This window comes from Symphalangus syndactylus, chromosome 4 (genome assembly GCF_028878055.3).
Source record: "Symphalangus syndactylus isolate Jambi chromosome 4, NHGRI_mSymSyn1-v2.1_pri, whole genome shotgun sequence".
Classification (NCBI taxonomy): domain Eukaryota; kingdom Metazoa; phylum Chordata; class Mammalia; order Primates; family Hylobatidae; genus Symphalangus; species Symphalangus syndactylus.
In genome coordinates this window covers 102,661,764-102,679,852 of record NC_072426.2, presented here as the reverse complement: position 1 = coordinate 102,679,852, position 18,089 = coordinate 102,661,764, and the positions used below count along the sequence as shown (strand labels likewise).

At 45.9% G+C, this 18,089-nt stretch overlaps 1 protein-coding gene across 9 annotated transcripts in view; it reads right to left on the bottom strand.

Annotated features, from left to right (window-relative positions):
- JADE1 (jade family PHD finger 1) overlaps positions 1-18,089 on the bottom strand; it is a 65,609-nt gene that overhangs the window by 13,889 nt on the left and 33,631 nt on the right. For all 9 annotated transcript variants that reach the window (XM_055275862.2, XM_063638190.1, XM_055275865.2 and 6 more), the window contains 6 exons: positions 17,896-17,981; positions 14,426-14,583; positions 11,802-11,989; positions 8,953-9,164; positions 5,441-5,608; positions 3,805-3,921 (listed from right to left, as the gene is read on the bottom strand). In XM_055275862.2, the coding sequence (XP_055131837.1) occupies positions 3,805-3,921; positions 5,441-5,608; positions 8,953-9,164; positions 11,802-11,989; positions 14,426-14,583; positions 17,896-17,981 (929 nt within the window). The remainder of the gene's footprint in view (positions 1-3,804; positions 3,922-5,440; positions 5,609-8,952; positions 9,165-11,801; positions 11,990-14,425; positions 14,584-17,895; positions 17,982-18,089) is intronic.

Here is an 18,089-nt window from a genome sequence, read left to right as displayed (position 1 = left end):
AAAGGTAACTGCATCCAAATCCCATCGTGGAGCAGACGTGATTATACAAATGACATGTGTAGAGGAAGGAGGTGTGGCACTAGGATCATGTTCAAAAGAATCTGTACTCAACAGGCAAAGTCCACTTTCAGGCATTAACGTGGGTTTTCTTACAGATTTGAGCTCTTTTGGTGTAAACATGAGTAAGAATCTCCTTGGGAAGAATGACTACTACTCACAGTTTGAACATAAATCCTGACTCCCCAGCCAGGAAGAGTCCCAACACGAGTGAGAAAATGAACAGTGCACTTCCTTGAAGCAGCATGAAGGAGAAACTGAATAAAAACCCCAAAAAATAGGAGACAAGAGGTATCCAGCATAGGAAAGGTCGGGAAAGGTCTTCACACTTGTGAAGAAGCTTCACCAGATGCATGGAGGGCTCTGAGCCCTGAGATCTGTGCATGCCGATCCTGGCCACTGAAGAGAGGCAGGAGAACCGTGAAAGATCCTTCCCATGGGTCACAAGGAGGTCAACCTAGAGGCCAGGTATCAGCAACCTATGCAGGAGAACACTTCTCCTCTCGCTGCCTAAACGGGGCCACAATTTCGTGCCTTTGATCCAGACAACAAGCCTCTGGTCTAGCAGGAGCAAACTGATTAAATCCTCCTCCACTGATCTTGCTGAGCAAATCCCTAGAAGGTGGTTCCTCATGGTGACTGAAGCCAGTCCCTGAAAAGCAGCACTGCATTGTGTGAGGCCAAGTGATCCCCAGGGCATGCCAGGGGCTGCACAGAGCTGTAGAATCCAGTGGCTTCAAGCCAACTGAGAAGTTGAATTCAACTCATTCAACAGATCCTGAATCACATCACCAAGGATGGCAGAGGCTAGAGCTGAGGATTTCCCCCTAATCATTTCAGTATTTAAGAGGAAACTCGCTGCCAACCAGGCTTTCTTCCATTACTATGAGGTCTCTTTTACTGAGGAGAAAATCCAGCTCCCTTCACCATTCCACCCTTACAAACACTTCAACCACAGAGACTGACATAAATCTGTATTTTCTCTATAAATAACCTCAATTCTAAGAAATGTGTGAAGTCAGCTTTGGTGGCAGAACACACAAACACGCACGCACGCACACACACACACACACACACCTGGCCACTGTCATGAGAAGACAAAGTGTCTTCCCTTGTAGCACACAGCCAAGTGGGAAGTAAAAGTGGGAACAGATGACTGAGACACTATCTGTGTTTGGCTTAAACTACACTTAACCCAAGCGCTCTAACCCTAAAGAGAAATGAACTGCAGCAGAATATTTATACAGGACTTTGTAAAAACGCCAAATGGCCTTCCTCTGGGTTTTCCCATTCAGGTTGACTCAGCAAACAGATGTTACAGAAACGTAAACCAGAGCCTTCACAGCTGCAGACATTTCAGAGAGGAATTCTTTTAATAAAATCAATCCATTCTGTGAAGATATGAAAAATCATCAGCCTTCTTTGGCCTCTTCTTTAGATTAATGTTCTGGGAAAAAGAGGTCAATGGCAACAAAAAAGTCATTATATCATCTCTCTTCAAAAGGGAAACAAAAATCCCATTCGCCCCCCTCTTTTAAACATTAATTATGGACCAGGATTGGCAAACTCAGGCAAGGGCATAAATTCTACGCTCAGAACACCGGGGAATGTGGTCTGCTGCAGCCTGTTTCCTGCCAGTGCACATGTGCATACACATACTTACACACTCATACTCACACATGCACACTCACACACACACATATATACACACATGCATACACATACACATGCATACTCACACACACATACACATACACGCATACACACATGCATACTCACATGCATACTCACGTGTATACTCACACACGCGCATACACATTCACAGACGCATACTCAAATACGCATACATGCATACTCACAGCATACACATGCATAACCAAATACACACGCATACACACATACATGCACACTCACACCCCCACACATGCACTCACATATGCATGCTCACCCACATACGCATAATCACACATACGCATACTCACACCTATACTGACACATGCATACACACACACACTCAAGTACATCAGCTCCCTGCCCTTTTCCCTTCCTGCTCCACTCTTCCCTCCTCCTTCCCCAATCCAGCTCAGGCCAGAGGCGTTTGTCATGTATTCACATGCCAAAAATATCTCCACTATTTCAAGGTCCCCAGCCAAATCCCACCAGCTGTCTCATGACCCACCCTCCAAATATTTCTGTTATATTTTGGATTCCTGAACACTAGTCGAAGTGATAAAGAAGAAAAGTAGAACCACTTGGCTTGTTTAAAAAAAATTCAAAAACAGCCAGGCGCGGTGGCTCAAGCCTGTAATCCCAGCACTTTGGGAGGCCAAGGTGGGTGGATCACGAGGTCAGGAGTTCGAGACCAGCCTGGCCAACATGGTGAAACCCCATCTCTACTAAAAATACAAAAATGAGAACTAGCCGGGTGTGCTAGTGCGTGCCTGTAATCCTAGCTACTCAGGAGGCTGAGGCAGGAGAATCGCTTGAACCCGGGAGGCAGAGGTTGCAGTGAGCCGAGATCATGCCACTGCACTCCAGCTTGGGCGACAGAGTGAGACTCTGTCTCAAAAAAAGAAAAAAAAAATTTAAAACCACCTTCCCGAAAGAAGTATTTATCAGCCAAAATACAAACTGACTTTGCCAAATGAGGTCATTTCTTTAAAACCCATGGCTGACAGGATGACCATGCTCTTGGAGCTTATGTCTGTGCTGAGCTGCTTTGAGAAAGAAGCCATCCCAAAACAGTGCCTCTGCTCCCAGAATTCAATGAGGAAACCAAGGAAGAAGAGCCCGTGGCCTGTGCTGGTGCATCCCAGAAGATCCAAACTTAACCTGAAGGGCCCCCATCAGCCACACAGCACTGCAGGCCTCTCTAATCCTGACTGTCTAGATGTCAATAATGTGAGGCCTAAAAACGAACTTCTCGGTAGGGTCTTAGACCACATGAAAAACAGTATGCCATCTATATTCCCTCCTTAATTCCCCTATCTCATGACATCCTACACTTGTCTGTACCTGGATACGCAAAAGCAGGCAGGCAACATGTTTACACACAGGTGTGCTCGCACTCTTTCACTCACGCTCTCACACACACACACACACACACACGTGCATGCGCGCGAAGTGCCATAAAGAATCAGACATCCAAATCATGTTCCAATCAGATGACAGCATACACAGGAGTTCCTCACAGATGCCCCTCTACCCAGGCCATGTTCAAAGAGTCTCTGTTTTTCCAAATGCAAATACATCAGCATATCCCCTTGATTACTAACAGGTGTGCACACACCATGGAAACCTGCAATCTCAGGAGACCGCCACAGAGGTGGGCCAGGGTCTGCAGCTACACTTGGTGACTGCAGGTGGGAGGGTGGGCCAACTCTCAAATGCCGTGTCAAGGAACATCTCACTAAGACTGCTAGGAGGTGTCAGCCTATGGAAAGAAGCTGCGATGCTAGACTTTGGGCAGAAAGAGGGTAGTGAGAGACAAACTGGAACCGCCTCACAGCTCAGGGGAACTTCTGAACTACGCTGTGACTGTGAAAGCTTGGGTTCTGGTTACACCGGATACAGTTAGCTTATTAAAGGTGTGCGTACTGGGGCTGGAGTCACCCCTTGGGAACCTCGTCCTGCTTCCTGGATTCTAGTCCCCTCTCCAAGCCCTTGGACAGTTCACAGAGCCTTCCCTCATCCTGCTCCCCACCATGCAGGAAAGGAAAATGAAGCCATTGTTAAGAAGCGAATTACCTGTATAGAGGCCCCAAACTTCTCATTGCAGAGGCTGCACACTAGTGCCCACCGGCTGCTGGGAATGTGTGACACCTTGGTGATGGGCTCCATCTTCTCCGGGCTGCCAATGCTCACCTAAAGGTAGGAAAATAACAAGACAGGGTGGCTCAGGTCGTCAAAGGCTGAACATGAATGTCACAAACTAAAAGATCCATTACTTTCCTACATCTCTCCTACCAGACAGTGGCAAGGGGCACCCAACTCACCTGGAACAAAGCAAACCCTTACTTTAAAAGCCTCCGAACAGCCCCAGTGACAACTGAGCCCAGTCCCCATCTGACAGACATCCTTGTTTGTCAAAAACACTTAGATAACTGAGTTTTCACTTCTTACCGGAGCATCTGATGACAGAGTCATGTACCAGGACAATGTCGTCTATAATCTCTAGCCCATAACAAATTGGTGAAGACTAAAAATCCATCTTAAATCGATTCAAATAGGTTGTAAACAACCGGGTAAGTAAATATAACCTGTTTTTAATCTCTCGCCAAAGAAAACCATTTTCTTCGGTCCAAAACATGACTACATTCAAGATGGGAAACTCCTCTGCATTCGGCCTGGATCACCTAATTGTGTATCCCATCAATACCAAACCACGAGACCCAGTGCTACCAAGACCCGAATCATGAAACCTCAATCCAAATCATCCTCAAATAATATTCCCCAGGAGGAAAATGTACCAAAATCACACCCAAAAAATGCTGGAATTTGAATAGCAAATTATATTCTCACCCTGGGCTATGCAAATTATATTAGTCAAGGTCTGAGACTAGAAATAAATTAGACCAGACCTGAAATTAAAAAGGTTGAGGCACAATAAGAGTTTAAATAAAAATCACCAAAGTAAGCCTAAGAGTGGTTGTTTTTTAACCATGGTGGTGCCTCAACTCAAGCTTGCCACACACAGGATGTACAGCTGATCCTTGGGGAATGACACGCCCAGGCCACAGCTGGTTAAGTGCTACAGGTCTACTCCTGGGAGTGAGAGTCGCAATGGGAAGGCTCACTGCGATGGCTGAGTGACCACCACTAACTTACAGTCCCAAGTGACTGCTGCTTCCAGCTAACATTTCCACAAATTTACATTCCATGACAAGATGAGAGTGTGCTTAAGATTCAGTGTTTCCTCAAGGAAAAAGGTAGCAACTAAAAGGTGTCTTTTTACTCATCAGCTACAATGCTGCCTATTTATGCATGGTTCTCCACCCACCCACTGAATCCCAGTTAAAAGCCAGGACCTTCTGAGCTAAGGTGCTATTAAAAACAATGCTTGACCAGGCACAGTGGCTCACGCTTCTAATTCCAACACTTTGGAAAGCCAAGGAAAGAGGACTGCTTGATCCCAGGAGTTTGAGACCAGCCAGGGCAACAAAGTGAGATCCCCTCACTATAAAAAAATAAAAAATAAGCTGGGCCTGGTAGCACATGCCTATAATCTCAGCTACTCAAAAGGCTGAGGTGGGAGGATCACTTGAGCCCAGCAGGTCAAGGCTGCAGAGAGCCATGATCCAGCTCACTGCACTCCAGCCTAGGCGACAGAGTAAAACTCTGTCTCAAAAAGAAGTAAAAACAACAAAAAAAGAACCACACGTACCTCAGGGATCCACAGAGCACAGCTAACGTGGACCCACTTGGTTCCGCTACGGGTGGGCTTCATAGCTCCACCCTTCTTCGGACACAGCAGACATTTTGGCTGAACCCCCAGGGCACATGTCCGGCACAGCCAGCTGCCCTCTGGTACCTTGAGGATTCCGTAACAGGCCTGTGATGCCACAGCACATCCCAGAGGAATAGAGAGAAAGAGAAAATGTTATTTTTCCCATTATATCTATTCATTTTAAACACTTAGAAAGATTTTAACAGAACTACCACCAAAGTAGAGACACTCCCACAGCTTCCTGGCTATGACCCTCTCCCCTCGGGAAAATGCCCGGCAGCCTCACAAGAGCATTTAGGAGGTATGTGAGCTCTGCTGACACAATACATATTTATTTAGCAGAGGGTGGTCCTGGAAACTACTTGAGAACAGAAAGGTTTATATTAAATCTGCTTTACTGTGTTGCCACAGAAACCCATCCATACCAAGTTTCTAAATATTGAGCAGTAAGTCCTCTGTAAGTCCTCGAAACACTCCACAGGGTTCCGTGAGAGAAGCTATTCCTCTACTTTACTGACAGAGGTGGGGTGGAATACAGAGTGTGGAGAAAAAGCACACAGCAGTTGAGAGAATCTCCCAAAGCTGCTGAATGAGATGGCAATGGAACAGGAGAGAAGCACGCACACTCCCTAAGCTAGGCAAACTCCATACCAACTAGATCCCAGCACTCTCCCAGTGAACACAACAGGGCAGAAAAAGGAGACCTTCTACATGGAAAGAATGTCGTCTCCTTAGCTGATATTTAAAACAAATTCAGCCTTTCAGAAATGGAGACAAAAAAACAATTTAAATTAAAAAATAAGACAAAGCCTGTTTTGTACAAGACAGCAAAATTACACAAGATGGCATAAACTGCAGAAATCAAGGCTATTACAACTAAAGTAATTAAGACAGTTCAAAGAGAGAAAAGGTTAATGTTAAATAACTGAATAAATAAAAACCACGATGGTACCAGGAGCATATTCAGAGAGCCCTTTAAAAACCCAACTGTTCAGAACTTTATCCTTAAATGACCTGGAAGTCAGGAAGTCGAAAGTCACAGTAGCATAACTCTAATTCTTCAGACAGAAAAAACACAGCCACTATGCAATCTGAATACCCATGACGATGCAAAGAGGAAACCACAAGGATGAGAGTTGAGCACGAAAAGTCACACTTCAGATGGAAGCCTCGGAGCGCTGTGTCGGGGCCATGAATAAGCCACTGTCAACGCAGACTTACCAGAAAACAATTTTTAACGGAGGTAAGTGACACTATAAAGGTTTCGAAATACTAAAGGTCTGTATCAGACATTCTACAGCCTTATTTGAAGGAAGAAATTTTTTTCCTGGAAAAGCAGGTCTAAACTAATTTAGGAGATTACATAAAGTATGCCTTAAAGATAAGCCATGAAGGATTTCTCAAAGGAAAAATGAAGTAAATGTTGAGGAAAAGAGAAAAGGTGATATGGCAGAAAGAACAGAAGGTGAGAAGGGGGCATCCAAAAGCCTTAAGTTACAACTCTGCCACACGCCTACCGTGAGAGCTTGCACAACCCTGCCCTGACATCAGTTAACTCGTTGATAAAACAGGGGTTGACCAGTTTTCAAGCAGAACGCTTTTACTCAAAAAAAATTTTCATGGGGAAAAAAAATTGCAGGTAAAGACAAGAAAAAGAATGAGAAGTCAGCCAAGTAAATACAAGAAGCACCAGCAACCAAAAAAGCAACACTGGTCATCAGGGTGCTCATGTCACAGAACAAAGCCACCACAGGAATTCTCACTGCCGTAAGGAGACTTCCCAGACAGTGTGAGATCCAGAGCAACAGACGGCGATGACTGAAGCAGGAGTCGCAGGTCTCCCTGTCAAGGAGCCAGGACTGGGCCACAGCTGGGGAGGTCTTCAGACAGAGGGAAAGTCTAGGAGGTCACAAATTATGAAGCAAAGGGTAATTAAGAACTTCATGGAGCAAACGTGCTTCTTCTTCCCAAGAAGTCACCAAGCACCTATTCCATACAAGTCTTTCTTTTAAGTTTGCTTTAAATCTCAGCATCAACAGGTGAATTTAAAGAAAGTACTTCAGGATAGCCTTTTAAATCCTAAGAATATGCGTGGGCACATGTCCCCACCCAAATCCAAATTTCTTCATTACTGCATTAAAAGCTAAATAAAAAAGAAAAGAGGCACTGAGATTGTCATAAACTTTTTAACTTACCTAGCGCCCATTCTCCTGAAATCTAAGGGTTCCCCTTTCTGTGGATGGTAGCAAGCAATCACCGAAACCTACTGTCCTGTTTTTTAAGACAGGAAATCGTCTTCAAGAAAAGGGGCTGCTTTCCTCTCCTTTAACAGCTCAGCTTATACCCTAACACATGCTCACAAACATGACAGGCAAATTGTGTCCTCTAAAAGACATGTTGAAGTCCTAACTCCAAATATCTCAAAATGTGACCTTCTTTAGAAATAGTCATTGCAGATGTAATTATTTAAGATGAGCTCACTCTGAAGTAGGGTGCGTCCCTAGTCCAATACAACTGGTGCCCTTCTAAGACTGCCATGTGGACCAGGCGTGGTGGCTCACACCTGTAATCCCAGCACTTTGGGAGGCCAAGGTGGGTGGATCACGAGGTCAGGAGTTCGAGACCAGCCTGGCCAACATAGTGAAACATCCCATCTCTAGCTGGGTGTGGTGGCACACTCCTGCAGTCCCAGCTACTCGGGAGGCTGAGGTGGGAGAATCGCTTGAACCCAGGAGGCGGAGGTTGCAGTGAGCCAAGACCACGCCATTGCACTCCAGCCATCTCAAAAAAAAAAAAGAAGACCTCCATGTGAAGACAGAGACACAGGGAGAACACACACGATGATGAAGGCAGCCGCAAGCAAAGGAATGCCCAAGATTGCCCAAATCACCATAAGCTACAAAGAGGCAAGGAAGGGCTCTCCTGCATGTTTCAGAAAAAGCACAGCACTGCCACCATCTCAATTCTGGACTTTTAAAGTCTCCAGAACCACAAGACAATATATTTTTGTTGTTTTAAGCACACACAGTCTGTAGTAATTTGTCTGTTACACAGGGCGGCTGTAAGAAACTAATACAGCACACTAACCACCTTTTCAAAGGTTTGTTTTCTCAGTGTTCTTAATACCTAAACTTAGATGTTACAGTAGGACAGAGGGGGCTCATACATTCTTTTTAAGTAAACTTGACTTTTATGGATAAGAATAAAACACTGTGAAGAAAGACGATTTCCACAGAGGGTGCTATCCTTCTGGCTGCAAAAGCAGAGGATATATTTCAAGCACTATAAGAACCTACTAGGGAAAAAGAACGTCTATAGGGCGCATTTCTTTAAATCGTAGAAAAACAGACCCCATTCGGAGGAAGAATCCTGGACTCCAGGCATACACTCCCATAGCAGACAGGCTCGTGCCCGAGGTTTCTTCTTTCTGGCCTCCCTGCCCCACATACCTGGTGCACACAGATGTTGCATTTGTCACAGAACACCATCTCATTGCCGTCCTCACCATCAGGAGACTGGCAGACATCACAGACAACATCTTCATCATATTCGATCCCCAGGCCTTCCTCAGTCTCTATGGCGTGATTCATATTGTCGTAGCATCGCTGCTCAAATTCCTCTAGGACCCTCTCCATGGTGTATTCATCTAGTTCAGGCATTCCTGAGTTAAAAATGCCAAAAAACCCATTTTAATAAATCCATATTAATAAATATTACAAAATAGTACTGGTTTATTTATACTTAAAAATAATGTATAATGAATAAATAATAGTACAATAAATAAATCCAATCACTGGCCAGGTGTGGTGGCTCACATCTGAGCCCAAGAGCTCAAGGTCAGCCTGGGCAACATAGTGGAACCCCATCTCTACAAAAAACATGAAAATTTGCCAGATGTGGTGGCACACACCTGTAGTCCCAACTACTCAAGAGCCTGTGGTGGGCGAACTGCTTGAGCCCAGGAGGTTGGGGCTATAGTGAGCCATGACTGTGCCACTGTGATCCAGCCTGAGTGACATAAGACCCTGTCTCAATCAATCAATCAACCCATCGATGCATCCATCCCTGAGGGCCCCAAAACTTTTTATTAAATGCTTATCAGATCCTTCTAAGAAACAGTCTTCAAAGGGGAGTCTTCCAGGAAACTGTTATGTTCCTATGGTCAGGTAGTGAAGATGCAGTGTAGTAAATGGAAAAGCAAAAGGTAAATTTTACAAGGATTCAAGGATATTAAATACATAGGTTGTTGAGTAAGTCATTTCATTATACTCATTACACATAACAACTAACACGTGACTTCAAAACCATGACTTCATATAACCGTTTGGATGTTTTTTAAAATTTGCCTTTCTTGGTAGGTAAAACAGTTCTCTCAAAACAGATTTCATTTTGGGCACTCGAATATTTTTAAATGGTTTACCCCTCCTCATCCTCTTACTTCTACAAGGTTGAAAAACATAGTTAACCAAATGCAAAAAAAGACTAAACACCAGGCGCGGTGGCTCACGCCTATAATCCCAGTACTTTGGGAGACTGAGGCAGGTAGATCATTTGAGGTCAGGAGTTCACGACTAACCTGGCCAATATGGTGAAATCCTGTCTCTAATAAAAATACAAAAATTAGCCAGGCATGGTGGCAGGTGCCAATAATCCCAGCTACTTGGGAGGCTGGGGCAGGAGAATCGCTTGAACTCAGGAGGTAGAGGTTGCAGTGAGCCGAGAATGCACCCCTGCACTCCAGCCTGGGCCACAGAGCGAGACTTCATCTCAAAAAAGAAAGAAAAAAAAGACCAATAACAGCTAAGACAAACATCTTTAAGCATGCATTCCGTTTATGTTATAAAATTACAAAATTAATCCTGCCAATGTATTCAGCAGTATCTTCAAATATGGATTAGCCCAGTTCTTATTATTTAAACCATTCATAAATGCGAAGAGTCTTTGGGCTGAGTCCTCTGACTTAACACAGGACACCTAGATTCCAGTCAAGTGCATTACACTGGTCTTTATAATGTGTTTACAACAAAGCAGAAACTCTATCATCTCTGAAGCTAAAATTTAGTATTCAGTTCCAAAAGATCTCTGAGAACTCCTGAACTCATGCCATAAAACCACCTTGAGCAGGACCAAGAAGAAGGAAGTCTATTTTGTCTATAAAAACACCTGAGTAACTGAGCGAGTAGAAAAGAACACCATGCTCAGCTCAGTCTACATTATCACTCCCATTCAACAGGCTGGTGAGCCTAATGGCAGGACAAGCATCTACTGCAAGCCAAACCCTATGCTAGGTTCCCTGGAAAGACGCAAAAGAAAAGGTCTTTTTGTATTTTCAGTAGAGACGGGGTTTCACCATGTTTGCCAGGCTGGTCTTGAAGTCCTGACCTCAGGTGATCTGCCCACCTCGGCTTCCCAAAGTGCTGGGATTACAGACGTGAGCCAACAAGCCCGGCCGATCTTGTGATTATTTACTATGTCCTAGATTACAATACGCAGCCCTTGCCACCACTTCCCCACCCTGTACCTACAGCACAAAAGCTAATTAATCCTCATAGTTTTTCACACTGAGCCCAGACTTGACTCCATTGTCTTGTTCATCAAGACCCTCAAGGCAACCCTTAGCAATCAGGACTGGCATGTGAGATGAGACCTACATGCCATCCCAGTCTCAACACCATGAGATGCTCCAACGTCTACATACACTAAAATGAGCTTGCAGAAAAGAGGTGGAGAAGGGCTGGGCACTCAGCCAATGTCAGGCTTCACTGAAGGAAAGCCAGGACAGAGATAAACAGGAGGGAAAAAGAACTCCAGGTTTGCAGCATGACATAAGGAAAATTGCTCAAGTTAAAACACACACGATGTGCTTGGAAACGGGGAGCATGCCTGGAAGAGTGTTCATTTAGAAAAGCAGCAAACCACGGCTAAAGGAGGAATCTGAATGGCATCACAGGAAAAAAACACTAGAGCAGGTAACTGTGGACCATGCCCTTTTGTCACTTAGTTTCTCTGGACTTCAGTTTCCTTAAGGTAAGTGAATGAGGGAGTTAGATCAGAGCGGGGATGGGAATCCCTGGTGCCTGAGCCGAGGAGCCCTGCTTCCACTCTGAATCCATCTCAGCACATCTGACACAGCCAAACAGGCTGAGCTCTAAGGCAGGGCTGCGATTCTCACTGACTGAAGCTATGATGGAGCTGCCTTCAACTGGCAATAAGGAGCTTTCTGCTACTCACCTACCTGTCTAAAATATGTCTCTATTCATCATTGGTTAATAAAATAATATAATACATAGTCTCTCACCCATCTCCTTAAATTCTTCATTGGTCAGTTCCAGCCATGCAGCATCCATGTCATTGAGGTCATAGCGACACACACTGTCAGCCAGCGTCCGGATGTCCACATAGCCCAACTCAGGAGGCTCAGAGCCTGATGACACGATGTACTTCTTGGGCCTGATGAACATGAGGGATTTCTCTTCAGACACAACCCTGGATAACAAAAAAACAAGGCAGCCAGGTTACCCTTTCAGCCACAGACAATGAAGTGTACCACAAGGCCCCAAGTGCGTTCCTCTTCCAACCCTCAGAGCCCCAGGTCATCACCAGAGGCTGAAAACCTGAATGTCACTGCTAATAAAACCTTAACTAGAAGTTGTTAAAGCCTGCTAACAGGCAATAGATATGAATGAAAACACTGCAGAAGCCTTCGAAATCTGCTTCCCGGGACCCTGCTGTGCCCTGCCCACCACCTCTGACCACTCTGGCCTGCAGCCAACACCAAAACACACTGACCCATACATTTCAAGAGCTAGTCATTAAATCACTTTCCCTTAACCAGACCTGCCCATCCCTGCTGGAGGCCATTAGAACCAGGGCACCACACAGGCATGGCAGGCACAGCAGACTCTGAGAACCAGAGGGAGAAACCCGCCAACCCTCACACCTCACAAAAAAAAGATGGAGAGAGGGAAAAAAAAATTAGGCCTTGGGCTGGGCAAGGTGGCCCAAGCCTGTAATCCCAGCACTTTGGGAGGCCGAGGCAGGCGGATCATTTGAGGTGACCAGCCTGGCCAACACAGTGAAACCCTATCTCTACTAAAAATACAGAAATTAGCCGGGTATGGTGGCACACGCCTGTAACCCCAGCTACTCGGGAGGCTGGGGCAGGAGAATTGCTTGAACCCAGGAAGCGGAGGTTGTAGTGAGCCAAGATTGCACCACTGCACTCCAGCCTGGGCAACAGAGTGAGACTGTCTCAAAAACAAACAAAAAAAGGGAAATAAGACCCCGGCAATTACCAACAAATCTAAGAAACAGAGTCCCAGCCAAGAAGGAGACTGACTCTCCCAACATATACCTATGATCCCAGGAACAAAAGCACAAGTTTCTCCTCCTGGTACTGCCACACAATCTCCCCGACCTTTAACACCTGGAGTGGTGCTTTCCAACTCACCCCACTCAAAAGAAGACAGCATGTGCAAGAAGAGCAAATCACTCCTGACTTGGAACCAAAAAAGGGCCATCTTCCTAATCACAGGCCCCAGGCCTCAACAAAGTCCTTCCACATATGCATTTCCGCAGTTTAAATTACTGTCAACAGGCTGCCCAGAGTCTGTCAGAGTACCTTCATCACCCTTATATTACGGGAGTGATTTTATCTACATGACGCTGACATGGACAAACTGAAGGGATTTATTTCTCCTACTCAACCAAGAGCAGGGATCCAACTTGCTCAGGGCTCCAACTTTAATACAGCTTGTAAAACTTCCACAAGCTATATTAATGCTCACTTCTGTCCCGGCTCCCCACTGAAAGTGAAGCATTCAGCAAGTGACTCCTGGACTGGGGCTGCCAGTGCTGAATCAGGTGGTGCTGCATCTCAGACACAGGCTCTGAGGCAGATACCTGGTCTGCCCCGCAGGGCCCCATGACCACTCCATTCCACAGGTCCAGACTCTAGCCTGTGGGGGCCATCCTGGCACTCCTGATTGGTCACCTAAACCTGAGTAAGACAGGGGCATTTGTCACCACTGGATAGACTCCCCAGAGATCCCAAAATGACAACCCAAATTTGATAATCTTAAGTGCCCAAAAAAAGAGACACAAAGTGGGTGAGGGCCAGGAAGCAAGTTCAGTCGTGACTCAGCGTGGAGAAAGACACTATTTCGCAAAGCAGCAGCGAACTGATGATGGCGGAGAAGCCAGGTGCCGACTGAGCACAGAGGGCACTCAAGCCTCCCTCCTAAGAGGACTCTCCAGGTGGCACAGAGAGGCACAGTGAGGAAATGAGTAAACCAGCTGCAACCTGATTGTGAGGAGAGTCGGCGGGGACTCGACCCTGAGGGATCTTTAAAGATAAGTCAGTAAATCCAGAGAACGCACCCCAAGAACAATGTGACCAGTCAAAATAAATCCCTCCAAAACTCCCCTCTCCACAAACCCTAACTGGCAGGTCTCCTTACACCTGTCCTCCTCCAAAGGCAGAGGCAACCGCAGTAGGCGGAGCAGCTGCCCGTGCTAGTTCCCAACAAAGCCAGATGCTTCTCTCCAGGATAGCCACTCTCCAGAGTGAATACGGAGGGCAGGAAAAGCGGATGCAGACGTGTGAACACCCAAATTTTCCTCCCCCAGCCCATCACTTCCCAGGATGTCTTGGAATTTGCCTTCCTCTCATAAGACAGCAGCAACTCCCCACAGTGGTGGCTGTAATGTTAAGTTTGGAGGCTCATGGCCCTCAAAACCACTACCCTGTATGCCTGAAGTATGTTGCTCCTGCATTTCTATTTCCACTTGAGGCCTCATGATATTTTATTGCTAACTCAGACATTGTCTCTTCCCACAGAAATTGTCTCTTCTCAGATGCCTGCTGTCAGAGAAGAAGAGCAAGGGTGGGTGGAGAGGCTTCTGTCCTCAGGGCATCTCTACCTGGCCACAGGCTGAGGGATGGTCCCTGGGCTCACAGGCACCTGGACCCCTTTCTCCCATTCCTGTCTCCATGGATCTGCCAATACATAGTACTCATCCGGGTTCAGCTGGTAGGAGTCATGCAACTTCATGGCAGTGATCAGGTCTGTCCTAAACACCTGGAAAGGAAGAGAAAGGGACACTGACATTTGATATTTGCATTCTTATTCAGAGTGCTGGCAGCTGCAATGTAACCATGGAGCTGCCATGTAACAAGGTCACTGTATCAACATAGAACAAGCCTGACCTATTACAGAAAAACTGCCTGACGTGCCTTTTGCCTCACTCAGGCATGGGGGGTGGCAGTGCTGAGGGAACACTGCCCTCTCACTCCCTCAGTCCATAGTGTCCACAACAACGTCAACAAAAACAATAAAAAATCTGGTTGTCTGCCTCTGAAAAATGTCTCTCAGTTCACCAAAAGGGCTGCTGAAAACATGCACCTGAAATCTCTGAAGGGAGATACTGCACTCAAGGGTGCTCTAGAAATATAACTCCACTAACCACATAACAACTTCAAGCCAAAACCCAGAACCACCAGGGACTCATCTCCTTTTTTTTTTTTTTGAGATGGAATCTTGCTCTGTCGCCCAGTCTGGAGTGCAGTGACACAATCTTGGCTCCCTGCAACCTCTGCCTCCCAGGTTCAAGCTATCCTCCTGCCTCAGCACCCCCGAGTAGCTGAGATTACAGGTGCATGCCACCATGCCCAGCTAATTTTTGTGTTTTTAGTAGAAACAGGGTTTCATCATGTTGGCCAGGCTGGTCTCAAACGCCTGACCTCAAATGATCTACCTTCCTCAGCCTTCCAAAGTGCTGGGATTACAAGCATGACCCACTGCTCCTGGCCAGGGACTCGTCTTCTATAATGAGACTGCCCCCACCCAGGCCCCACCTCCCAGGGCACCAGGTTTATGGTATGGTAGCTGGTGAAGTCAAGGTCTGGGCTGGCCTAGAAAAATCTGGAAGAGATGCAACCACAGGCCACTGGGTTGATGGGCCTGCAAAGAACACATTTGCACAACTTCACCTGGAAAAACTACCTGGGAAGAGTTATTTGTGGGGAAAGGAAATAGAGAAAGTCACTACCCTCTCCCCACTCTGCCAAAAACAGACAGATCCAACAGTGCCCCTCTACCAAGAGAGCTCCCCAATTCCTTATCACAGGCCAAATGAAGGAAACCACAGGAAAGGCAGCCATTCCAGTGCCTATGCCACTGCAGACTCCTGGGCCTGTGGCATTCATCCTTGGTCAATGAGGCCTGCCCCTGGGGTGGAGCACAACACCGCCTCCCAGCCAGGGCTGCACAGCTGGCTCCCTCTCAAGCCTCGTCCTTGGTCCACTGGTGTCTAAGGCTGCATAAGAAAGCTCTGACCTTGGCATCAGGACCAGCCCAAAGTTGTGTTTGGCATCGAGCAAGCTTGCATCTGTAAGCTGCTCTGCCTGTTTACACAAGTCACAATGCTGAACTCTCTTTTCTCAGGACAGGGAGTTCTTTCTTGTGCTACTAAGCACAGTTCACACCATACGCCTGCTAATAGGTCCATATTTGTTTTTCCTGGTGGCTTTTCAGGCTGGTGATCACTTTAATAAACTTCACCATAATAAAGTCTGAGGCAGTGTCTGAATAAAGAGGCCATTTCTCCTGCCTGTCATTTTCAATACGGACTATTCCCCAGTATGCCACTCTTCATTTCTAAAGACCTATTAACAAGCAAGAACTAGGCCATGCACCTCCCACAAAAATTGCATGTAATACCAGGATCCTTCCTTTCAAGCACAGAGCCGCTGAAGCAGGTGCCCAGCCCAGTGGACACCAACTCCCTGGCCCCCAAGAGAAAAGTACTTTAAAACCTAAGAGATGGGCCTATAACTTCAAGAGCCAATCAGGTAAAAACATATTCCAACTAAGTGGTAAAAATAAAAAACAAAGGAGTTTGCAAAAAAGAAAGAAAATCAAACTGAAGCAATGAAATGAAAAAAAGGCAGCCTGCTATTCCTTTGCTCAAAGACTCGGTCAAGAACTGAAACAAAGGCCCTCAAATGGACGTCAACTCCGGAGTCTCTGGTAGAGTATGTCAGTGCCATACATATAGTCTGGACTCAGGGTTGAGAAAAACATCTGGACCAAAATGTGGGGCTGGGACAAAGCCAGCACAGCAACCCGTGCTGCTGGGCCCCCTTCCTCCATGCTTGGTGTCAGTGCTGGAAGTAGGTTTCGAACTACACCACTGGGGACCAGCCCTCGTCACACCAGGTCACAGCTCCTCAGTCACCCTTGTATTCCTGTGCTGAAGTAACAGGAGTTTAGTGTGAACATCAGAAAGGTATTTTGGGGGTTATAGACACAGCACAAGGAATTAAGAAATAAAGAGCAGCAGAGACACTCCTTGGCAAAGAAAAGGAAGAGAGCACTAAAGGTTCAAAGGAAAAAAGGCCTGAAATAAAGTAAGGGGAAGAAGTGGCTACCTTCCCAAGCACATTTGATCTCAGACTAAAGTGCCTCCTGGGATGGTTTTCCACAATTCTAAAGGATGTAAACTACTTCCTCATGGAGGAAGCTATTCCACAACCAAATAACTCCTCCACTCCACAACAGGGCAGCCTTCTGACGTTCCCTATTAGAGCCCAGGAAGTTCCTCCAAGGAATATCTGCCTCTGCATTGCCATTACAGGATGAGGCTGTCTGTGAACTCATCCCATAAGAAGCAGCACAAAGCAAAGTATTCAGCCAAAGAAACTTCCTATAACCTTCTCACTTGAAAACTGTGATAAAATAAAACGCTTTTTCTTCGATGCTTTAAAGCCTAGCAAAAGTCTTACAGACCTCAGGCCTCATAAGGGCCCCTAAACAAAGACCAGCAGAAAGAAATGCACCTAAAAGCAACTTTAGATAGATAGATAACAAAAGTTAGGGAGCAGAGGAAACATAAGATGAGAAACAAATTGAGAAAGAAGGGGGAAAGCCTTCAGCATAACCCCCAAAACAAAACTCCCAGAGTTTTGGTTGTTGCCAAATAAGCCACAAATTCATGGCTAAAACTAACTTGAGGCTGGCAGTGACTTGGCAGCAGCTGAACCTGCTGATATCCTGGCCAGAGGAAGAAAAGTTGTTGGGAGCCAGCGAAGATGCAACAGGAAAGGAAAAAAAGAATGTAATTAATAATAATAACTAACATTTACTGAGCACTTTTTATGTGCCAGCAACTATTCACATGCTTTGCATGTATTAGTCTATGTGTATTAACCCACTTAATCCTCACGACAATCCTATGAGGTAGACACTTGTGTTCTCCCCATCTTACAGATTTTGAAACTGGGGCACAAGGATTTGAATAATTTGCCCAGGACTGCACAAATAGACACCACTCGACTAGTTATATGGGGCAGCATATATTCATGCACGGTCAGGCAAGCATTCAAGAAGTACCTCCGAAGGCTTTCGATCTTCATGTCTGGAACAGGAACTTCTCCTGTGCTGGGATCGGGAATTCTGGGACCAAGTAGTTGACAGGCCTAAAGAAACAAATATCCAAATAAGAACCATTAGAAACTGCAGGGGTCACTGAGTGTTCTCAGGGGTTTTCTTACCCAATCTCATCCCAGGCTCACCTCAGCACTGCA